Source organism: Populus nigra, chromosome 7, assembly GCF_951802175.1.
Source record: "Populus nigra chromosome 7, ddPopNigr1.1, whole genome shotgun sequence".
NCBI classification, from domain to species: Eukaryota; Viridiplantae; Streptophyta; class Magnoliopsida; order Malpighiales; family Salicaceae; genus Populus; species Populus nigra.
Genome location: NC_084858.1, coordinates 11,984,777 through 12,010,373, shown reverse-complemented (window position 1 = coordinate 12,010,373; position 25,597 = coordinate 11,984,777). Strand labels below are relative to the sequence as shown.

Here is a 25,597-nt window from a genome sequence, read left to right as displayed (position 1 = left end):
CTACGTTAACTAAATAAATTTGCAAAAATATTGGTTTAGCTCAAGATTATTCAACTTATTTTAATACTTCTTTTAATTCATTATCAATTATCCATGTAGATACAAATTTGTACACATTTATGAAAATTACATCTCGGAAATGCAATTGACAAAATATAAAACGGACCCATTAAACAAGCCATTATTTATTTCATCACAAAACATCTAAGTCAATAATTCGATATAAGTTTCAACAATTTACAAATAAATATAATTTTACAAAATCTAAAACAAATCATAACTTGTATAAATCATAAATCCATACAACAAGTTTGCTTGAGAAAAAAACAATAAAACAAGTAAACACCCAAACAAAATACATATACTACAAAAATATACAAAAAAAAATAACATTTCAAAATTATTTTCGAATAAAAAAAAGGTAGATTTGCTTACTTAAGGTAGAGAATCCTCAATAAAATTTCAATAAGAACACAGATGCTGACAAACAGAGTGTTGTTGTGACTGGAAAAGTTATGGGAGGTTGAGTTGTGTTGAAATCAAGGAAGGGAGCTATTTTGTTGCAGAGAAATTTTAAGGAATAAGTAGAAATAGAAGAGGGGAAGAAGAGGGTTGCATGCCAGGTTAAATATTAAATATTAGCAATAGAAGAGGGAAAGAAGAGGGTTGAGCGCCAAGTTAAATATTAAATATTACTAATGAATTTATCGACAAAATTATTTTGATGGTGACTCCGTTGGGCATTCTATTGGTATAAGTGTAACGTCACAGTACAGTTTGCATGTTTGAATCCCACTGTAATTTCATTGGTAACTATGTTTGTAAAAACTTACACGTCATCGTACTATTTGGTTTTTTCCTTTCTATTCTATTCCGATTGCGATTCTCTCAGTATATACCGAAAATATATTTTTATCGGTGTTTATCGATGAAATTAGCAATAAAAAAAAATTATCAATAAATATTACCATAAAATACCAACAAAAAAAAACCCAACGTATTTCTATTTGTATTCTTCAATTTTATAATATAATAGTGCATTCAATAGCTTTTTGTGATTATCGATATAACTTTGCTTCAGCCATAAACATTAGCCACTTGTACTTGCATAATTAGTAGAGCATGAATTTTACCTTTTCATCTCCGTGGAATTTTGTTTCTACGTGGGGCTCCACGATATCGTAACTATCTAGCTACCTATCTTTCTAGAAACCTTTCCGTGATATCTTCTAGGTTTTGTCAAAGGATAAACATATATAGTCGTCAAGGATTTTAACTTGCAATTTTCGGAGTTCAAACTTGGCTGTCTGCAAGTTATCACTAAACGTATATGGATGGCTGATGCTGTGCCAAGAAAATTAGGTACTTTGAGAGGTTGAATTCAAAGAATTTGAGGTATACTTAACACACATTAAGAGATGGCCACTGGAGAAGACATTGCTTTCCATTCTTTTTCGCGCTATCAAATCAAGCTTTTCTTAGTATGATCTTCGAGTTCTTTAACAAGATCTTGAACTCACTCTATAAATGCATCTTTCATACCTTTATACTAATGAAATAATTTCTGTTAACTATCATTACCTATATATAGGCATTTACCACATAAAAAATTAAGTCTAACCAATTAATTTATGCCCTAACGTTCTAAAAATGCTACTTATAGTCATCCCAAAAGCCAGATGTAGCTTGGGTGACTCATCTAAGTCGACTGTTTCGGGCATATTTAAATGCCCCATTACCTTATTTGGCATCCTAGAACCTTCATCAGCTATTAAAATACACATCATTTACATTAAACAATTTCTAAAGCATGCATTTAAGGATAGTTTATGTCAACAGATGGTGTAATGGCATTGGAGCACAAGCTGTTTTCGAGGAAACAACAGCAACCCACTAACTTTCTTTTATCGCTAAATAAAGATTATGCTGTCTATAATCTCATTATCATAGCTAGACAACAATAATTCTTCCTTGGATTTATGCTGATGATATACAGTACGGTAGCAAAGACTTAGTAGAGACAATTGTACACTGCTGATTGGCTAAGAGATAGTGAGCTGGGTAAGCATATAGTAACACTTGGATTCGGATTATAGGAGGGAAGGAATGATTGCACTGAGGAACCTGAAGCCAAAATAATGGAGGAAGACATTAGTGCTCATGAGATCATCTTTTTAATTTGTAAAATAAAATTGAGGATTCGAGCTGCATGACTGATTGAGGAGGTATATATATAGGGGAAGACTATGTGCACTTGTCATGCAAATTTGAGACAACACACAGTTTTGAACAAAAGTAAAGCAACATGGTAGCAATGATGGGTAGGGAAATTGCTGAGCAAGGGTGGAGGAAGGGTCCTTGGACTCCTGAAGAGGATAAGTTGCTTAGTGAATATGTGAGCTTGAACGGTGAGGGAAGGTGGAGTTCTGTTTCTAGGTGCTCAGGTAAGCTCTCTTTCTAGCTAGGCTTGATGTTTGGCAAAGGTAATCACAGCAAATTAAAGAGGGGGAGATAAAAACAAGAAAGCTACTAGCTATTAGTAAATTAATTATATACATACACTCTTAATTTTTGGGTGGGAGAGGAAAAATTTAGAGCTTATCATTCATTGGTAGATACTGATCATGCTTTCAGCTTTTGATATTATAAATCTACGTACGTTTAATTGTTTTAGTGCTTAACTTCAACTTATTATTGGTTTTACCAGGCTTGAATAGAAGTGGAAAGAGCTGCAGACTGAGGTGGGTGAATTACCTTAGGCCAGGACTTAAGAGAGGCCAAATAACACCACAAGAGGAAGGCATCATTATTGAACTACATGCTCTCTGGGGCAACAAGTAATGCATTTGATCCCTCCCTTTATAAAATCTTTCAGTCTTGGTTATTTTTTTCTGTCTATTTTTATTTCTCTATAAACTATTACTAATAGTTCATACATATCCAGGTGGTCAACTATAGCTAGATACTTGCCTGGCAGAACAGATAATGAGATAAAAAACTATTGGAGAACCCATTTCAAGAAGAAAGATAAATCCTCTCAGAAACAAGAAAAGCGAAACGCTCTGATTCTAAAACAGGAAGTGCAACACCAGCAGCAGCAGCAGCAGCTAGAAGCTGGTGAAATGAAAATGGTCAACACCATTGATCATGTTAAGATGCATGAAGCACAAGAAATGTATTTCATGTACCACAATTTGGAGGATCAATGCTCGCCTGTGATGACTCAAGATTTCGCATCTTGGGCAGACTATGTTGGAGAGGATTATTATGGACTATGGGGTGGCTTGTGGAACTTAGATGATCATCCACAGGGTTAAATTACTCATACAAGTAACTGAAATAAGATATCCCTGCAAAATCAAACAACAACTTGTTCTTTTGGAGGGGACTCGAAGAATATTTACAGTGGAGGGTACAGTTTCTAATAATGGTTAGAAAATGTTGATGGTGACAAATTTTTGTGTAATACTTTGTGTCTAACTTGCTTAGAGTATGTTAAAACCTTATTTTTATGAGAGTAATATAAATGGTGATGAACTTTTAAGAAAGATTGTGGGTTGGATTTATCTGTAACAATTACATAAATGCTGTTGTTTACTGATATTTTTTTGCTTCATAAGTCTTTCAACTAAAATTCAGTGGGGGGGAATGAGAATGTCCTCCCACCAATATTGTTTGCTTTGAATTGATTCTAGTTCTAGATAATCTACCCTCTCACATCAATTTCTGTTCTAGATATTGGTATACAACGATGTTGCAGATACAATGCATTGGATCAAATTCCTATGCGGAATTGTATATTAATTATACTTCTGGAAGAGAAAAATAAGAGTGGGAAGGTGATTGTTTCTTGGTAGGATTCCATGAGAGTTACAATTCTATGCTAAAAACATTGCAAAATTGCACTACTTTTCCCCACAGGGATCTCCAGTAAAATAGGAGCAAATGCTTCAATACTTTTTTTTTTTCAGTTTAACGTGGATGTCCGGATCAGCTTACGCGCACCTCGACTAATCCCACAAGTCTTAAAGTTAACAACCATGTAAGCCTCCAGTAACCATCATATAAGTAACAACAAGTAACATTATCATTCAAACGTTGTTTTTAAAAGGAGGCAATAAGAAAATCATTTATGTGTATGCAAGATATGAAGGATTATACTAATAACACATAATCTGATGAGGAATGTCTAGTAAGTATGTTCATAAGTCGTTTTAATGCTCATCCGGAAGTTGCTATTTCAAAATGTTCTTTATTTTACTTGTTATTTTGATGTCCGGATCAGTTTTTTTTTTAATTTACTATAGGCTATGTTATTTGAGATATTCTTTACAAGCTTACTAAAAACACTTAAGAAAGGAACTTTTCAAAGTAGGTTGCTCCATTCCATGGATGGAGACATTGACAATTTTATTTGTAAAGCCGATGGAAAATCACAAAATTATAAATCAATATTAAATGGAAAAATCTCCCAACTAAAAAATAAAAAAGGGAGAGATTTTTATTATTGGAGGTGAAAATTCCCAATAATATTAGCTAAATCTTGGATGAAATAAAGTAATAAAATCTATACTAGTGATAAATTATGTAAACTTTTCGATCAGGTAAAAGAATTCTTTTAAAGAAATATTTTCTATAAATTTGGAGTAAAGACATTTAGAAAAATAGAATGGAGTCTCAAATAAATTAATGCATAATTTTACACATGAATAACAATAATCACCGGTATATTCCTCATGTACAATCACAAAAATTTTAACCAAAATGAGACAAATCCTGAGGAAGATTTTTGTCATAAATAGGGATGAAAGTCCCTGATAAATTATTATAAAAATCTTGATGAATTAACTAAATAAAACAATATGTAAATTCTAATTTTAACGTAAAATTATCTATTATCTAGTTTTATGTTATTAAATATAAAAATTAATTTGATTGTTTGATCGAGCTAAAAGTTTAGAAGCAGTTTCTTGACATGTTTTCGCAGGTGAATTAAAGATTGAAAAGGCCTTCTGGCCGTACAAACTATTTAGTAAAATATTAAGAGAGAATATTATGCTTGGTAGAAAAATCATAAATAAATGGAAAATCAACATCCCCCTCCCTTATAAAATGAAATGGTCGGCCATGGATGGAGGAAAAACTTCCAAACTTCTTCCTTCCTTGCATTTTCCTTTGTAAAAGCATCTAAAGTTGAGTTTTAAGTTGGTAAATCGGTTGGTAAGAGATTAAACTCCATTAAAGTGAGTTTAATGAGAGATTAGAAAAGAGAAAGTTAGCTAATTGAAGGTTAAACAAAGAGGGTTGATAAAAATTCAAATGGACACCTTTCGGGATCCATTATTTCACCTGGTAAGGTTTTTTAAATTTTCTTAAACAAGTTAGATGAGAATTAATTGATTTTCTATAAAAATGAATTGCAAAGTTTTAACTCATGTTTTTTGGTTGAAATTTTAGGGAAATGATGAATGAGTTGAAATTGGATTATTTGATATGTAGCATGTTGTTCTAAGGGTGAAATTAAGAAACATTGAAGAAAAAAATCATGGCCTTTATACATACATACATACATATATATATATATATATATACACATATATATATATATATAGCCTACATAATTTAATTAGTTATGTTGTTGTAATAATTTTCTCTTGGGACGTGGTTAATTATGAAACTTTATATTTTGTAAATCAAGTAATTTTGTGTTACATCCATCCACGCATTCATTATATTGAATATATAATATAATAATGGAAGGAAAATAATTAATGTGACTAATTGTGAATGAACCATGGGAAAAAACCAATGAACTAATAAATGAATTGATGGTATACCTAAAGCATCTATGTGAAAGTTATGAGAATGTGTTTCATACAGGATAAAATTTTAGACAAGGTTCTATGTAAGAGAGTCTGCTAATTTTTTGTTAAAATTGAAAAGATTATCAGCTTTAAATAATAAATGGATAAGTTGGAAAAACAAATGATTCTATTTTTCATGTGCTTTAGGCTAATTATTGTCTCAATTGCATATGAAATCATGGGATGTTGCAAAAAACATTGTTGTCTCAATATATATATATATATATATATATATATATATATGCCTTCTTGATTATTTATTTATTGAAATAAAATATAATTTAACCAAGTCATATTATGTTAATTATTACTCGATTTAATTTAAAATCTAAATCAGATAAATACTGAGAAATTTCCAAGTTACCATATAGATGAGGCTGGGTTTGGTAACACTACCAAAACATTTCTCATGACAATGTGCTGGCAATGTATGCGTTTTGTTGAGATAAAAGAGTTTTGGTTCAAGGGAAGCCTTCCTTGTCTCTCTTTTATTTTATTTTATTTTTTGTTCCAATAACTTTTTTATTTTACTTAAATGAAGGATATATTTCAAATAATTATTTTTTTCACAAGAAAAAATTAGAAAATTAGGAATTATATTAGAAAATCATTTTGTTTCAATGAAATTTTAGTATTGCTCTTCTTATAAAAAAAATTAAATGTCATCTAATTAAATAAAAATCTAAAGGGCTACCCAAGATATAATATTAAATATTTTAATTCATATCTATCTCTCAACTTTTCAACTTTTTAGTTATTATTAAAAATTCTTTTTAATATTTGTTAATTACTTTAACTCTCCATTTGTTCTATTAGAAGGATGCATAAAATTTTTAGCTCACAATAAAATATTTCTTACGTTACAAAACATATTCATAATATTTATATTTTTTTATATTAAATTTTTTTCAATCCAACTCACTACATAACATATGGCCAATATCCTAATAAATACAAAATAAAATGTCCCACGAACTATTAATCGAAGTATAAACAATTCTATGTAATTTGTTCAGCACAGAGAAAAACTATATTAAAAAAATAAAATAAAAATCTTGTAAAGGTTAGGTTTCGTTTAGATTGTAGTTAGTATTTGTCACCTGACTAGTACATAACATTTATTAAACGCACGTGAATTATTGTATAATGTAACAGAAACCAATAGTTTATATGAGCTCAATAAATTGGATATTTACATTTTAACCAATAGTTGAAGAATCCTGACACTTTTTACCCGTAATTAAATATAATTTTTATAATTTATAATTATTAACTATTGAATCAAATAATAATTAAAAAAAAAATAGGCGAATAATATGCCCTTCAGCGCGAGGAAAGAAAAGTGGTTAATAGCAAAATCCAAATAAATAGGTGAATAATACATTTATTTAATTGTGGGAGAAATGGGCCAAATGCCAGGATGTCTCTGGTTATGGGCCAAAATACCAGGGTGGCTTGGTATCTTTCATTTTAAGAGCAAAATGAGATAACGGCCGCCAATTTTATTGATGAATCTTTCAGAATCTTTTGTTTTTTTTTTTTTTTTTTTTGCATGAAAAGGTTAAAGTTGTATAAATTTAAAAAATAATTATCACCAAGTAAGATAAGTCTGAAAATAGGATAAAAGAATTATTATAAAATCAGAACAAAATACAAATCTAAAACAACGAGAAAACTAAACAAAATAAAAACTAAAATAAAAACATTCGATTGACTGGTTTTTGAAAAATCTAGGAATGATCTACTAGTTATCTGAGAAAAAAGCCTAGAAACTAATCGGATTAACTGGTTTTACTATGAATCCTAATAATAAATCTAGAAATTAGTCGATCGGTTTTCAAAATTTCTATAACCGGTCGCCCATTTTACAACAATCATTTTGAGGGTGTGTTTAGGAACATGATATAAACCACATTCCTTTAAATTTTGTTTTTTTTTAAAATATTTTAATTTGTTCATGTCAAAAATAATTTTTAAAACATGAAAAAATTTTATTTTAATATATTTCTAAGCAAAAAACACTTTGACCCGTCACCACTACCATAATTCTAAACAGTAACGCCTATTTGTAGTTGTAGTTTTTGCGTTTGCGGTGTAAAAAACGCAATTAGGTGGTTAATAATACACCAAACTGCGTTTTATATTGTGGGGCCCATTAAAAAATTGAGTTTGAAACATAGTTTTTGTGTAGTTTTTACATGCTTTTTTAATTGAGTTTCGTAAAACTCTGTTTGTTTTTGCGTTTCAAAAACACTTTTTTCAAAATTTAAAAAAAAAATTACTTTTTTCTATACTTCGAATTATTTTTTAGTTGTATTTTCAGATCATTTTGATGCGCTGATATCAAAAATAATTTTTAAAAAATAAAAAAATTATTTTGATGCATTTTTAAGTAAAAAGCACTTTTAAAAAGCAACCATAACCAAACATTTTATACATGTTTTTTACTGTACATAACCTTAACCATAATTTTTACCAAATACGTATCTAAATATAACTAACTACATCTAACCACACTTTTTTAAACTTATTTTTAAAAAAATCACAACCACAAAAGTTACTTTAAAAACAAACACACATGGTTACAATTGTTTTTCAAAATATTTTTTACTTTGAAATATATCAAAATAATATATATTTTTCATTTTTAAAAAATTATTTTTGACATCAGCGCATCAAAATAATCTAAAAACACTAAAAAATATTAATTTTAAAAAAAAATTCTTTTTAAAATACTTTTGAAATACAAAAACAAATAGGATAAATCACTTACTCAATTTCAGTCGCTTGCTTCTTGATCCACGTTAGATTTCTTGTCAAATTGTCACTAATTTCTTACATAAACAGAAAGGTGCACTGAAGCAATAGGGCCTGCTTCTCTTTCATTGCTCTACTACATCTACTAGTGAAGTTTTTTGCTAAGGTTTCAGTTGCATGAAAGCAACCTCTACCTCAAGCCTAAAGAGACTCGAAGCTTGTTGGTCTTCAAGCTCGGCTCTTGTCCATTGGAGGGATACAACAGTCTTTGACCTCAAGAGTTTGCCTTGTTTGCAAACCCACTTCAACTCTCTCCAAAACAAATAAGAAAATAGCCAACATGAGCTAATTGACTAGCAGCAGCTTGATCCTGTACAGTCTGCTTCATTTTAAGTTTGTGTCTCAATGCAACTGGCACAAAGTATATGCAGAGGAACCATTTGCCTTTAACGTCGAGCAAATGGCTTCTTAGCCTAGCCTAGCCTAGCCTAGCTCTGCTAGCGTAGGATTATAAGAAGATGCATGTTTAAATGTTGAGAGCGACCAGTAAAGAATATAAAAGGCAACATGGGTTTTCTTTTAGATTACAACTAAGAGTGAATAATTGCAGATTGAGATAATATGTCATGTTTATGTGTTAGGTGACTGAACAACTACCTTTTATTCTGTACAAAATAATAAATTGTTTGATTTGCCACCAAGCTCTTATCTCTCTCAATCCCACATGCTAATAAGTCCCAACCAATCTTGAAAACTGCGTATACACAAAAGTACTGAGATTTTATACTCGTATAATTGTTTTCTGTTCGATATTTGGTACAAAAGAATGTGATAAACAAAAATTGGCAACTCAGTCTAGATCAACAATAATGTTTTTGTTCATCTGTTCCATTTGACATACTGGAAAGAAAGCAACAACGCAAAAAAAAAAAAAAAAAAAAAAAGCAGAACAAGATCAACTACAGTATCAAAATTTCATAGTAAATTGGCCTGTGAGCTTCAGATTCTCAACAATGAAGCCTCTCCAGTTCATAGATGAAGTGGTATGGCAAAGAAACAAACCAGATGAGTGTAGTTGAGACTTATAAGCGACAATAGCAAATAGAATCTACCTCTGTATGAACTATCCTTGAGCCAGAAATGAAACCCACCATCCTGTATCTCCATTCTGGAAACTCTTGAGAAGGAAATTCCAGCTTCATGCTCATCTTAGTTGGCTATATGACCCACCAGCGGCTCATGATTGTGGGAATTTGCAGGCCACCATGACTCACACCGGACACACCATGACTCACACCGGACATCATTACTGGCCTCTGCAGCAAATGTGTAAGGGACATTGACATTGAGAGCATCACAGATACCGGGAACCTCTTGTTTCATTGCAGTATTCTGTTCTTCTCTGGCTCTAAGAAAATGAGCCCTTTTGTGACCTCCCAAAGCTTGGCCAGATAGAAAAACTTTAAAGCAGATTGAGCATTTGTGCTCCTTACCCTCCTTTGACTCGCAATCTTTTACAATAACTTCATCACTTTCCTGCTTTGCTAATTCCTGAATACATTCAAGTTTGCCTGTAGCCTCAGTTTCAGCAGAAAAATTTGTCTGGATATCCTTTTCGCAGCTATCAACCTTCACCTCTATGGGACTCTTTCTATGGAATGTTTGGTGACCCCCAAGTGACTGATAAGTGTTGAATTTCCTGTTGCAGATTCTGCACGTGAAATCACCTTTCTTGCTAGGACCTTGCATGATATCATAACTTGAAGTGGTTACTTCCATCTGATACCGAGATTCCTTTCCCGTTTCAGAATTACAGGCATCAAACCTTGCTTGATTACTTGGAATAGATTTCTCAAATCCCAAACCAGCACAATCCAATCCAACTTCACTCATCAGATCCTGACTTGATTCAGCTTCAGTGCAAGTGGTAAGCATTTCATCATGATCTCCCTTCTCTATATCAATACCACAAAATTCAACTCCAGATTCATCATCCAATTGAGGGCTCTTGGATTCAATATCCTTGAAAATACTCTCTCTCGGAATTTCCGATCTAACTTGATTTTCCTCATCACGCCCCGTCTCAGTATCACCTTCACCACCACATCCATGTATACTAGTCATAGAATCCAAATCACAGGAGTCTAAATTATCCTCTCTGGGTTTCTTTGGCTTGACTAGTTCATTACCATAAAAAACATGGCAATCCTCCTCTCTCTCAATTCGCTTATTTCGACACAATGAATCAAACCCATTACATTCACTCCTAGACATCATAATCAAAGTAAGAGCCGCCTCTTCAACTTCTTGGTCAATATCAAAACCAGAAACAGATTCATTCAAGCTAGAAAAAGAAGAATTAGGAGTAATCTTGTACCTCATTCTACTAGATCGCTTTCTTCTCACAAGATTCACAGCCTCCGTAGCAGATAAAGCCATAGAAACCAGATTAGGCCTAGAACTAGCCCTTGGTTCACTTGAGATCGTAAACTTCTCACGATGCAGTCTCTTGTGATTACTTAAAGATTTTAACGACAGAAACCCTCTTCCACATTCTTCGCAGTAAACTCCTTTTCTTTCTTTAGCAGGGTGATGCCTCATGTGACCATGAAGGGATTTTTCTGAACCAAATTCTTTGCCACAAAATCTACATTTCACTGTTTCTTGCGTTGAAACACTATCATCATCATTGAAGTCTGAGGATTTCCAAGATTTCTTGGGCTGTTCTCTTAGGCCACAACTATCAGGACCCACGTTGCTGCTTTCAAACTTGACATTTCCTTTAATAGATTTTCTAGTTCCATGAATCCTCATGTGACCACCCAACATATTCCCAGTCAAGAAACTCTTGTTGCATAACTTGCACACATGCATCTTTTCTTGATTCTTCTTCATTTGTTCAAACAAAAGAAACTCCAGATCAGAAACCAAGCAAAACCTCAACTTTCTCAAGAAAATGGCAAAAGATGGTTCTTTGACTATCCAGGAAAACTAACACGCCAGAAAGTTGAAGAAAACAGAGGAGCCAATGAAAACCCAGATCAAAAGGAACCTAAATTTGAGCCAAGTTTTGTAAAGCCTTGGTCTTTTGAAAGGAAAAAAGAGGAGACCATGTGGGTTCTTGTGATGTAATCAAGCTAAGTAAAAAACCCATACAAAGAGTGATCCCCTGCCCCTGTTCAATTGCTCTGCCTCTCTTATAGAGTACTGCTTTGTTTGCAAGTAAATGCAATGCAAGAGACATTTGAAGTGAAAGTGATGGGTTTCGTGAATCTGCTTTGCAGGCCAGACCCCCCCCCCCCCCCCCCCCCCTTCCCCTCCTCTCCTCTCCAGTGATGGGTTTTGTACTCGCTTGCATTTGATAAAGTACAATTTTGGCCACGAAATGATTTGGCATTTGAGTATGTGATTGCTTGTGATTAAAGTAATTTGTTAGAGCTACCTGAAGCTAGGTTCCTTTTGAATCCATATTATGTTATTATTAGCAATATTGATTATTTGATTTATTATTCCTCTTGCCATCTCTCTATTCTTGGATAGAACTCACTTAATTATTTGTAATAAGTGGATTCACCTGGATCAATCTAAATTGTTTTTTAAAAAAAGAAAAAACACTAGTTTTTGCACGGAACTAGCTAAACCCCGGGTTGGTCCTGTGAATGGTGAAGCATAGCCTGGTCTTAGAAATAAAGATATATCATGAAACAACATGCTCAACCTTTCTTGGTGGCGTTGTCTTGTTCTGCAAAATTCTCCACTCCAATGAGCTTTCTCTCCCAACCTGGAAGGTGGATTAAGCTATTAATCAAATGCTTTGTGTGTGTGTGTGTGTGTCCTCTCTTGGCAACAATTGATATGAAAAATATTAACTTTGGAGATCTGGAGCTTATGAAGTGGCCATTGAAATCAATTTAAACACGAACCGAAGTCTTAATCTCTTGGTATAATAAGCTTGGCCCAGATTATTTGAATTCACTATGCAATTTAAAAAAAAAAAAAAAAAACATTATGGGATTAAAACAGTAAAATGATGTTTGTTCTTCCAAGAAAAATTATTGAACTTTTTATTAGAGGTAATGCGATTTTTATCTCATGACTCATTAGTCATTGTTGAATTAATAAGGGATATTTGATCTTTTAATATTTTTAAGCATAGGAAAATAATTAAATTAACTGTAAAAACAAAAAAAAAAATTGAACTAATATTCAAGGGCTTTCTCTTATTTTCATCTTGGGTTTTTTAGTTATATCAAGTTGATTAAAGAAGAATTTAGTATTTTAATAAATATAAAATATTATTTAAAAAACAAAAATAGTTACACGTGTTGGACATTAAATTAACTAAGAATTGTGTTTCTTGAATGAGCTCGTGTCTAGGATTTCATGAATTGCGAGTTTGAAAAATTAATTTAAGAGATTTATCCGAGTTTTCTTGGGTTGGTTTTTATTAAAAAAAAACTCATGATTTTTTATTTATATTTTTCAACATTTATTTAATAGGAGATTGGGCTCTATTTTTATTTTATTTTTTGCTTCATATAGGATTTTTCACTAATCTTAAAAATTACACGGGTTATCTCGGGTCTTTTTATTTGTTGTTCTTCGTTAAATTTAGATTTTTTTAAAGAAGTTTTGTTTTTTAATTAAAATAAATTAATTGATTAAATATAAGTATGAGATGTTCACTTCATATATTTTGTTTGGTTTATTTTTTAAATTGTTGCTCTAGCAACACGTGCAATATCTTTTAGTGTTAACCAGATACTATATAGGTAGGGTTGATATATATAAAAAGCTTATTTTATATTGGTGAAAGGTTTACGTGATTTATAAAATTTATTCAACTACTTTTCCCTACATGTCAAATTGTAAACTTAGTCAAACAATTTAAATTGGTTGATGGATTATTTCCTTGTTGTAGCCTAAAAAAATAGATCAAATATTAAAAGAAAAAAGGAAAATTCTACCTTAAACTAATAAGTTAATACCTCACTTTTTGATAGTTTTTGTTTGATTGAGTTAATTTATCATATATGTGATTATTATTGTGATTTAGTTGAATTTTTGTTTCCTAGAATATCATATAATATTATGAGAGTTTTGACAAAATGTACGTTTTGATTTGGAAGAACTTAATTAATGATTAAATTGTATTTATTATAAAATATTATGATTAAAAAACTTTCAATCAAGGACTTTGAGGGGGGAAAAAACAAGAATCAAGGTAAATTTTTAAAACAATCTCAAGAACCAGAAAGTATATAAACAGAAATTTCATGTTGTAGGAATATAAATAATAAAGGAATTATGCGTGTTTTAGCAAGCAACTTCGAAGATCCAATGCTTGGTCAATACTCCTCTGTGGCAAATGCTGCTGCTCATGTGTTGTGTGGTCCATCTCAAATTCCTTGCTTTCTATTTTGCTGATGAGACCACAGATTTGGCATCTTTTGCTGCTATGCTTCTAGCTACTGCAATGGGTGCTGGGTTTCCATCCCCATTGGAGTAAGGTGCAAGAACTGCAGTTCTACAAACGTTTTTATCGAGCTCAAATCTCCATCCTCGATTGCTTTTTGCCCCCATCCACAAGTGTTCGACGTCAGAATTACGTCGCCTTTTCTTCTTTTTTGTGGTTAATCTACCCATGCAATCAATAAATATAAACTGGAAACACAGAGCTCCGCCATGCACCGGTTACCGTCGTCGGTATCGGAACAACCCACTAAGAACTTTACCAAACAACCAGTTTAGGGTTCCTGTGCATTTCTGCTGGAAAGTGGCTGCGATTATCATATACGAGTGAGGTGATGAAACATTCCCTACTTTAAGAACATCCCCTGCTTTAAGAACACGTTAAGATCTTTTCATTAATCATTGGTACATAGAAAATCCAGGATTTGTTTTTGGTATATCAAGTTATGACTTCACCATAAATCTACACAATCAATCTCAGGTTACTGTACAACCATATGAACCTTCACCAAATAATAACATAATTTACATTCTTTTTCAAGATCCAATAACTTTTTACATTAAAAGTACTTCATCAAAATATAGGACATAATTAAATTCTAAAGATTAAAAGAAACTAATTATGTATTTCTCTCTTAACCTAACGGATACAAAAATATAATATCAATTTCAACTTAACATATGGGATTTAAAGGGTAATTTATAAGCAACTTAAACTAGTTTAAATTATAGTCATTAGTGACACCTTAATATTACAAAAAAAAATATTTAACTAATTTATAATTACATCACTAAAATACAAAAAAAGAAGCACTAAGGCTAATCTAATATTTGTACCCGAAAATTATTATAACATCCAATATAAATGAGTTAAAGAATTAAATCATGTAATTCATAATTTAAATTACAGACAAAGGAGGGAGATTTCAGCTGCTGGTCGGGAAAAAAAATGAATAGTACTGAATATTATTGTCACAAATATCGTTACATTGGTATGGAGTTCTCTCTTACAAAGCTAAAGCTAAACCATCTACAAACTTAATGGGGGGGCTAGAAACACAATTACCACTGGCAGAAACACTAATGACACAAAAACCATCGCTAGGAATATTGGAAGCAAGTAATTATCATGTCAAGAGGCGGGGGAACCAACAGAAGAGATGAAAAGCCTCTTTAAGACACCATTCCTTTCAGATGGTGAACCCAGGGTCTTTCCAACTTGGGGTGACAAAACAGCAAGATTGTTACCATGACACTGATCCAGCTGAGATAAAAAGAAACAGGATTCAAGTCATGCTATGCAAATTACGCACCCACAGCTATGCAAATTGCCACGAGCGTCCCTTTGGCCCAAACATGAAAAATCAATCAACTTTATAAGACTACTTGCGTCTTGCAAAATGCTTTCCACCTAAATCATCAAATATTTGCAACCAAAACAGGATTTTGCAGTAGTATTGCCATAACTGTCAATCTGAAATCGTTCTTAATTAGGCCAAGTGAGCCTTGCAAGGCCTCCCGAGGAAACTCTGGCACTACCAGACCCTTTAAAACCAATGCCTGAAACAGCCAACTTCAATTTGGAAAGATGTACAGTACAACCACTGCTTCCCAGTAATCAACATTGGATACCAGGCATCAGCTTCTCCAAGCTTCCATGAGTAATCATATTAATTCCTTGACTTTCCATAATAATATCCAGTCTTGGAGAACAACAGCAGGGATACCAAACAGATCCCTGAAATCTTCCTCTCAAACCATCAAGAATATTTACTGTGAAATTATCACACTTAACTAGAGTGTCTCCCATCAGCTCCTATATCAAGTGGACCACAACAATCAATGCTGTCTCGATGATGCTCATATGATGTGCATGAATCATCTTGAACATCGAAATCATCTGCATAGTTCCCAGAAATTTGACTGAAATGTTTATGTCCAAGATCACCAGCACAATCACTGTGGTAAATCCCAAATTGTGTTCCTGAAAAATCATCTACATCCCCCTCACACTCCTCATCAGTTGCAACTTTATGGACAACATTATCAACACCATCTTGAGAAGCAACAACTTCATCCTCATCCTCAACATATTCATTGCAATTCTCTGCATGGTCCTCTTGACAATAAGCTGAGGAATCCTGACCAGCCAGGGATTCCACTGCAGAATCCTCATCGTTCTCTACTGTTTCACCCTCAATTCCTTGCCATTCATCATCATCACTATCAATATTTTGTGGGTCAAACCTGTTCTGCTCAGCACGTTTCCGAAGCATGAATACATTGAAATAATAATTGACAAGGTCCTTTTTTGTTCGGGAAGGAAATGTCGCCGACAGATTGTCCCAAAAGTTTTTGCCTAATGATATAGGATTAGATATAACAACCTCACGGAAGATTTGCTCTTCCTCAACAGTCCATTTATTTGCAACCACTTCTCCCATATCACAGAACCCCAACCTCTCAAATATCTCTTCCCCAAGGTTTTCCCTAAGTTTCAGCCTAGCTTCTGAGACATGTTGTTTTATGCATCTGATAGAACCTGCATCGGGGCACCCACAGTCAACTTTAGTGGCTTCATAACAATAATTTGCAGGTGCTTCCAGTTCAGGCATGGGAAGGACACAAGTGCCCATCAGATTCTCATAACAACCATCAATTATAACACCTGGGCTAGATGACTGTGCACGTGCAACTTGAAGGTTAGACTCATCTAGCTGGTTCAGGGAGGCGCTTGAACCCTGTGAGCCCCACTCCAGAACATTAGCTTGATGCTCTGGTCCAATTGAAACCGACTTCCGAAAAGTAAAATCATGAGATGTGCGGGCCTCTTCAGGCTCAAGTAAAGGCCTGAGCTGGTGGCCATCATCAAAATATTCTGGGAAGAATGATAAATTATCTGCTTCAAGAATCCCATTGCTGATCCACAAAAACTGCGGAAAACAACCATTGTCACCAGTTTCAAACTCCTTGCTGGTTCCATTTGAATATTCAGTGACCAAGTCACTTGCAGACCTCCCTACATCTTGACACTCTCTGTAAGTGTCATCACCTTCATCATCATGTTGAAAGAAGGTCAGATATATAAACTAGGAAACTCCATGAAAAAATTAAAATATGGCATGTGATTATGGGAACACATAAAAGTGATTTAAAAAACACAAAAATGAGTTTTTTAATCCCTATATGATCTGTAAAACTAGAATGTAAGCATCTTCCAGTGAATTTGTAAATTCGTAGACTTCTAATATGCAAAACAAATGACAGATAAGGTCCAGAATGAATTTGTTGCCCAGAATTATCAGAACCATAGCAAGCATATAACAGCAGTCATCATGAAAAATCCACCAATAGACTCTTACAAAGTCAATGGTATAATGATTGATTATCCAAAATCTGCACCCTATAAAAGCAAGAATTTCATCCATAAGAATCTGCACCTTATAAATCTGCACCCTATCAGGTCATCAGATTGGGCAGGCTAGATGAATAGGGACAGAGATTCAAAAGTAATTCACTCCACAGTCCGCATTGTACGAAGGTTCCAAGTACAAAGAATACTCAAAAGTGACAGACACTATCAACAGTCCATTACCTGAAACTAGATGTTTCTGGTGAGCATTGTCAAGTGGAAATATAGGAGCAAACTGATCATTATGCTCCATTTGCCGGGGGTGCTTACAAGCAACCTCATATGAATTATCATCAGCAAAAGCACGTTTCTGAATCATTTTAATTTTGGCTGCATATCAGAATTATCTTTTATCATATTAGCAACACGTAGAAACAAAGCATAGATTCAAAGAAACAAGTGCTTTCAATAAACTACCATGCAGCAAAATGGTTTCTTAGCAACGAGAATCCCCTGATTATGACATAAGCAGCCTAGAAGGGATAATTTTCTTACTACTTTCTATTACATTTCTGAAAAGTTTAGGGTAGAAAGGTAAGATTCCTATGACATAACAGACAAGAAGGGGCTGAGTGGGAAAAACCCAAATTAAGAAAGGGACGGCACTAGCAGTCGAAGAATTTTGGGCATTTGGGAATTTTGGTATCCAAAATACTAATAAAAATGGTCAACCAAAGGGATAGCAGTAGCAGTTTGATACTTTTATGCATTTGGGAATTTTAGTATCCACAGTACTAATAAAAATGGTCAACCTGTACTCTAAATATGTAGCCATTAAGAGTTCACTATACAAACTTCATTTCTAAATATTAATACACCATTTTTTTCTCACACCCCATAAATTCCTTTTATAATTAATTAATTATGTTGGGTACCTTGCCGTCTTTCGTTTTCTTTTATTTTATTAGAAAAAAATAACAGATCAACATGACCGCTTATGATTAAATTTATTACTTAAAAAGTAATTCAACATTGAATAAGCTAGAGAAGCTTGATCTTACCGTAAAAATTGGTCTTTGAGCAGTAGATAATGTCACGTGATTGATGAATTTGAAAAACAAATAAAAATTTCCAAAAATCCTAATTCACAAATAAAAAATTATAGATCCCTAATTTTCTAGTATCGGAATAGCCTTAATTTACAAACGAAAAAAATCCAAACAAGGGACAGATATGAACCAAGTTGAATCGAACAAAAAACCGATAGAAATTAAGAGATTCTAAGAGGCGCAAAGTTTCAAAATTAAAAAAAAAAACCGAAAAATTCAAGTGACCAGATAAATTTAGGACAAGAAATACAAATATACAAGCTTAAATTTAAAGATCGAACAAAACCCACCTTTGAAAACAAAGAATCAAAGAGAGTCCAAGAAACCCTAACCCTAGAAATGAATCTAGAACACGGCAAGGGGTATAAAAAGGTTCAATCGATGGAGAGGTAAAAAAATAGAAGGAATAAGTGATCGAATCTAATAACAGAGGAAGAGAAATGGAGAATATGGAGATTGAATTGATCGAAGATTTAAGATCGAAAACTGATTAAGTTAGGCACGATTTATAGGAAATTTAGGGTGTGTTAAGTGATCCGAGGAAGGGCCTTCGAGGGTTTCACGCTCAGAAAAAGGAAAGTACTAAATGAGGAAAGAATCAGTACAGGATTTACATAAATTACCACGTGAGGATTCAAGGATCTCGAAGGACAGATCGGGAAAACGACTTGTATGATGATTATGATATGAAGAAGTTTAGGCAAGGTAGTATTTTGACACGTGGAACAGTGTTGATGGGGAGGTAAAGTTGAGTGTTAATTTAGCACGTTGAAATTATCTTGTCTTTTTTTGGATGACATGGTAAGGGGTGTTTGGTTAGTAATGGGAAAATGGTTTCCGTTAGCCCAAGGGAGAGACGGATTGATTTTTTCGATTTTGATGTTTATAAAGTTGAATTATGGAATCCCTCCTTTACTATACTAATTATTTTTATGTTTTAAAAATATTTTTTATTTTTTTATTTTAAATTTATATTTTTTTAATATTTTTAGATTATCTTGATGTCCTGATTTCAAAAAAAACTAAAAATAAAAAATATTATTTTTATACATTTTTAAGTGAAAAACATTTTAAAAAATAACCACAACTATATTTCTAAACAGGCATTATACTAGTCATTTTAAGTTTTTTTGAACGATAAAAAATAAATTAATAAGAAAAAAAACAAGAAAGAATATTGCTACTACTATTTCATAATTTGTTCATCTCTCCATGATATTAAAGCCTATCTATTTGATTTCAAAATTGTAATCACAAAAGTTGCTTGAGCTATTATATCCTTAATGTTATGATATAAAAAGTAAGTTGCAGAAGTCCTAGTAACGATGCCTTTTGATTTGAATATGTCTATACTAGCACCTTTTCATTTTTATCTCTAAGATTTGGCTCAGCCTTTAAGTTAGATTATTTGTACGAAATCCATCATCCACATGAAGATTCTAGGATCTCAGGCACAGACATTCCCCTCTTTAATCCTTATAAAATATTTGGAAAGAAAAAAAAACTTCTACTCTTATTAAAAAAAAAAAACTCTTAAAACCTTATGCCTTGTTTGTTTTCAAGAATTCATATTTTTGGAAACTATTTTCTTCACTTTCTCATGTTTGGTAAACATAAAAAAAGTTGTCAAGAAAACTGAATTCTGATCAAAAAAAAAAACATGTTTTATAGAAGGAAAATGTTTTCCTTTCCTTATTATAAGGAAAACACTTTCCTTTTCTTTGTTGACAAAACGTGTACGGTTTAAATACAAATCTCTAACTCTCTTTCTCTCTCAAATCTCTTATAGAACAATTGAAGTATCTCTCAGCGTTTTTTCCAGGTAATTTTTTTTCCTCAAATGTCTTTATTTATCTTATGTTTTCATCCTTTTTATTTTTAATCTGTGGTTATAATAGCATAAATCTTGTGATATATTTGCTATGTTTTTTTCATGGTTTATCTTGTTAATTTACTGCAACCCATGCTCTGTATTTTTCCCAGAAACCAAACAAAACAACGCGACCCATTCAACCACAGCAAACCTAAATTTTTTTCCAGAAACCAAACACAGCAAACCCATACACAAACACAGCAAACTCAGAGAATCACAATTCCTTCGTTTCCCCACTTAAAGAATCACAGCAAACTCAAAGAATCACCATTCCTTCGTTAAGCTGAAGGCGCCTTTCGTTCCGCCATCCCTTCCCTGCTGAACCACCTCTCTTCGTCAAGCAACCCATACACAGCAAACCCAAACCCCTGCATTTTTCCCAAAAATCAAACACAACAAACCCATACTTTTTTTTCTCATGCTGTGCTTTTTTCACAGAAACCGGGTTTGCTATATTTTTTTCACAGAAACCAAATAAAACATTTTGTTTTGTTTTCGTGAAAAAAACACAGCAAACCCATGCTTTATTTCTCATTGTGTTTAATCAGAAAGATATGCTTTCAATTCCTCTCTATCTCTTCATCTTCCTTTTCTTTTCTTCAATTACTTCTCTTCCAGTAGAACTCGACCCACCCGATGTCCCCTTCCTAAATATGCTACCTTTGGCTCTCATTCTCCTTCTCTTATGTTTTCCTATAAATGCTTTCCTTCTTTGTTGATGAGTTGATGATATGCGTTTCCTGTGCTTTGTGTGTTTCCTGTATTTTTTGGGTGTGATGTGCGTGCGTTGATGATGATGCACAGTGATGTTGTGTGTGTTGATGATAATGATGATGCACAGTAATGAAAGGGGAATTGGTTTGGGTAGAAATCTGAGACCGTGAAATATTATGATGATGCATAGTAATGAAAGGGGAATTGGTTTGGGTAGAAATCTTAGACCATTAAATATTATGTGCGTTGATGATGATGATTATACACAGTAATGAAAAACTAAAATGGTTTGGGTAAAAACTTGAGACCGTTAAATATTTATATACAAAATTCATTAATAAATTATTGTACTGTTTGTTTTAAGAATCAGCTTCTTTGAGCATAATTTATTGTATTGATTATGTAAGTATTTTATATGTTTTTTTAATGTTTATTTCCCTAAATTTTTAGGTTTTGTTAGCAGAAAACGTCACTTTTTTGTTATAGATAGTAAGATTATTCATGCAGCATGTATGGGAGCAGCTGTAACTGTGATAGCTATAGAGGTAGCTATTATTGAACAAGAAAAAAAATAGAAATTATATACCAAAAGAACCACGTATAAATACAATTGCTCAATGAGAATTCTATATGGATAGCATTTTGAATCGAAGTGATAGACATTGTGTTGAACAAATTTGTATGAAACCAGTTGTCTTATATAATTTATGTGATGTTCTCACAAGTCATGACCTATTACGATCAACTCAAAATGTGTCTATTAGGGAGCAAGTAATTGTGTACTTACAAATTGTAGGCCAAAACCAAAGATTTCGTTTTATTAGCAGTATATATTATAGGTCTGTTGAAACTATCCATCGTTACTTTAGAATTGTTTTAAAAGTATTTCTTAAGTTATACAAACACCTAATTAAAGACCCCGGTGATACAGTTCCCACAGAGATAATGAATAATCAAAGATTCTATCTTTATTTTAAGGTATGAGAACAATACTAATATTTTTATACATTGATTAATTACATCTATTCAAAAAGGAATCATTTCTCCTTTTCATGGAGTTCGATATCACTTGAACGAGTTTACCGAACATTCACCGGAAAATGAAAATGAGCTATTTAATCTTCGACACTCTTCGTTGAGAACTGCTATTGAGCGAGGGTTTGGTATTTTGAATTGTCGTTTTAGATCAATTGATGGAAAATCTTTTTGGTCTTATGAAACACAAGTAGATGTTGTGCTTGCATATTGTATTATTAATAATCACATTATGGGAGTTGATTCTTATGACTTTCTTATGGAAGAAATATGTTCGGAAAATGAACCAATTAGACGAACAATCAACTTAAGTCAACGGAAGGAGAGGAAAGAGAATAAAGAGTGAATAACAAAAAGAGAAATGATTGCATCAACCATGTGGAATGATTATAACACTCAAAGAAACTAGTAATTGAATGTTAATTATATGTATTTGTTTTTATTATGTCTTGCTTAAGTTTGTATTATCTTTGTTATGTATTTGGATTGTTTGTTGACTTTATTATAATTTCTGATGTATTTATGTATTCTCTTTTAAATATTAATTGTAGTTTTTATATTTAATTTATTAAATCTAAATATTGTATGATTATATTTTGTATAAATTAGTAATTTTGTTTTGTAGAAATGAGTACCACACAGAATAAAAAATACAAGGGCAGACACTTTATATGATCTAAACCTATGTCTCACATGCTACTTGAGATATTAGCTGAGGAGGCACTTAAAGGAAACAAACCTTCTTCCACCTTTAGAGCAGAATCTTTTGTTAAAGTGGCTACAGAAATTAGTCAAAAGTTCAATGTGCAATGCGAGCCTAAGCATGTTGACAATCATCTCAAAACTGTGAAAAAAGAATAGGAAATAATAACCAAACTTAAAAATAAAAGTGGCTTTGGTTGGGATGATTGTTTGAAGATGATTACAATTTTAAAAGATGTATATGATGAAGAAGTGAAGGTATGATAAATATTATACTTTTTGTAATTTTTATATTTACTTTTGTTTCCAAAATGTTAAACAAGGAACTAAAAAATTACATATTTTAAACTTTATGAACAGGCACATCCCAATCATGACAAGTATCTCAATAAAAAACTTGATATGTACAAGGTAATAACAATTATTGTTGGAAAAGATATGGTAACCGGAAATTATATCAAATCATATACTGATGTCAACTTGAAAGAGAACACTGAAGAGCAATCAATTTCAATTGAAAATGAAGGGGAATATGAAGAAACTTCAAAAGGAAAAGAAACATCTTTCTCTAGTGCATAAAAGAGGCAATATAGGAAGACAAATCGCATGTATGAAGATGATAGTGTTGAAAAGTTGTCTAAAAAGATTGGAGATGTAGCATTTGCAATCCAAAGCCTTAGCAAAAATCAACTTGATGTTAATGAGCTATATACAGAAGTGATGAAAATTGAAAGCTTTGATGAGATCACTCTTGGGGATGTATTTGATCACTTGGTCTAACTTGAAATGTTGGCAAAAACATTTTTGGCAAAAAAATGCTAATTTGAGGAAAATTTAGGTTCAGAATTTTACGAATCAACACGGTTACAGGCCTGATTGCTAAGATGATTTACTATAATAAGAAAGTTTATGTTTGTTATTTGACAAGTATGTTTACTTGTTTAATTCGGTCTAGTATGTTTATATTTGTTAATTTAAACTAATATGTATGAGTATTACATCAAAACTTAATATTTATGCATGACTATGTTTGATGTAAGATATTTATATTTATTTCTTAATGCTTATTTGATATATATTAAAGGGATATTACATGGATAATTACCTATACCCGTAAAAAAAAAATTCTTTATCCAAAAAACCCATCAAAATATTTTTGTATTTATTTATCTTTTAAAAAAATATCCATACCAAAAAACCTAAATATCTAACTCTTATTTAATACCATAAACAAATTTTGCTTTCTTCATATAAAAAAAAACATATTTTAAGCTTTTAAAATTGAAAAAAAATATTAATAGGTTTTATTTATGAAAAATTTCACAAAGATATATCTCTATAATATTATATGACATATATAGTTATATTTTATAAGATAAGCTATACATGAATATAGGATATAATAAAGAAAATTCATCATTATTCTTTTTAGATTTTATTCTTTTTATTGTAAGTGATTAAATATTTATATTTAATACTTTTCATATATTAGATAAATTTGAAAAAAAAATTAATTCATTAATAATTTATTTTTCATAACATAACTAAACACTGAAAAGTGTTTTCCAATTCATTTTTTCATAACACAACCAAACATCATAAAGGAATTCACTTTTTAGAAATTAACTTTCAAGAAAACCACTTTCCAAAAAGAAACTACTTTCTTGCAAACAAACGGGGCCTTAGTAAGACCTAGATCTTCTCCTGTAAAGGAATTTGTTAAAGATCCATGATTTGACCAACATCTAATCCCATATTCTTCCTCTAATCACCTTATCTCTATATCTTTTCCCCATGAATTTATTCCTCAATGGTTGGCCTAAGGATACACTTATGTCAATATACAAGCCATACATCTTTCTCTTACCTTCCATGGTTACAAGATTAGCAACACTTGACTCTCGCTTTGTTAAATACCAACAAGCATGTTTGGCCACCCTTCAAACAACCCTCAATGTAGGAATGATGTTTCGAACACTATTGTAAAACTTCTACATCCCTCTTGGTGGGGCTTAAAAAGCTCGACTAGCGTTTTTGGAAGTGTAGTAGCGGTTGTTTTTCAAAGTGTTTTTCATTAGAAAATGCATCAAAATAATGTTTTTTTATTTTTTAGAAATCATTTTTGACATCAGCACACCAAAATGATTTGAAAACAATAAAAAAAATATTAATTTAAAGTAAATAAAAAAATTTAAATTTTTTTAGAAACGCTTTTAAAATATAAAAACAAATAATACTACGATATAATCTCTAATATATACTCAATCACTCTTCATGCTCAACTTGCTTATCGAGTCCCGAATCATGCCCTGGACTTATCGACTCCTTTTCCAGCTAAAGACTCTTTTGTTGACCATTGAAGCAGGACAAACTCTGACTTGTACATTTGTTCCTCAATAATTGTCTCGAGATGAGCTTATTCATACATTTTACTGTTTAGCCCATACAAGATTTCACCTCATTTTCATCACAAAAAAGGATGGACCAGTCCAGATCTCTTTATCTAAAGAGACTAAAGCATCTACCATCTTAGTTGATGATGTCATGATGATTGTCCATTTCCTATTCCTATTCAACATTTTTTATCAGGTGTAATTCTTGTTTACGAGCCATAAATTCGTTGATTTTGATTGTACATGCTTTGCTTGTATTATCTATGCTAAAGATTTTGATTGCTCTTCTAGTAAAAGAAAAAAGAACAAAAGTTTGCAGCAACATC

The 25,597-nt window shown here is 32.1% G+C and overlaps 3 protein-coding genes across 5 annotated transcripts; 1 reads left to right on the top strand and 2 right to left on the bottom strand.

Annotated features, from left to right (window-relative positions):
* The first annotated feature begins 2,003 nt into the window (after window positions 1–2,003).
* On the top strand, window positions 2,004–3,554 carry LOC133698232 (MYB-like transcription factor EOBII). The gene is made up of 3 exons (XM_062121093.1): window positions 2,004–2,444; window positions 2,708–2,837; window positions 2,945–3,554. The coding sequence occupies exons 1-3, from the start codon at window positions 2,306–2,308 to the stop codon at window positions 3,315–3,317; spliced, it is 642 nt and encodes a 213-aa protein (XP_061977077.1). The 5' UTR covers window positions 2,004–2,305; the 3' UTR covers window positions 3,318–3,554.
* A 5,828-nt stretch (window positions 3,555–9,382) lies between these two features.
* LOC133699058 (uncharacterized) lies at window positions 9,383–11,912 on the bottom strand. Its single transcript, XM_062122187.1, has one exon. The coding sequence runs from the start codon at window positions 11,514–11,516 to the stop codon at window positions 9,831–9,833; it is 1,686 nt and encodes a 561-aa protein (XP_061978171.1). The 5' UTR covers window positions 11,517–11,912; the 3' UTR covers window positions 9,383–9,830.
* Window positions 11,913–15,039: 3,127 nt separating this feature from the next.
* Window positions 15,040–19,137, bottom strand: LOC133699637 (uncharacterized). Of its 3 annotated transcripts, none has more exons than XM_062122975.1 (3): window positions 18,507–19,137; window positions 17,689–17,835; window positions 15,040–17,145 (listed from the first exon to the last, which is right to left on the bottom strand). In XM_062122975.1, exons 2-3 carry the CDS (start codon window positions 17,822–17,824, stop codon window positions 15,884–15,886), a joined length of 1,398 nt encoding a protein of 465 aa, XP_061978959.1. In that variant the 5' UTR covers window positions 17,825–17,835; window positions 18,507–19,137; the 3' UTR covers window positions 15,040–15,883. The 3 variants fall into 3 exon arrangements, with proteins under 3 accessions (XP_061978959.1, XP_061978961.1, XP_061978960.1); XM_062122977.1 differs by having other exon boundaries at window positions 17,689–17,815; XM_062122976.1 differs by having other exon boundaries at window positions 18,845–19,137.
* Between the last annotated feature and the right edge of the window lie 6,460 nt (window positions 19,138–25,597).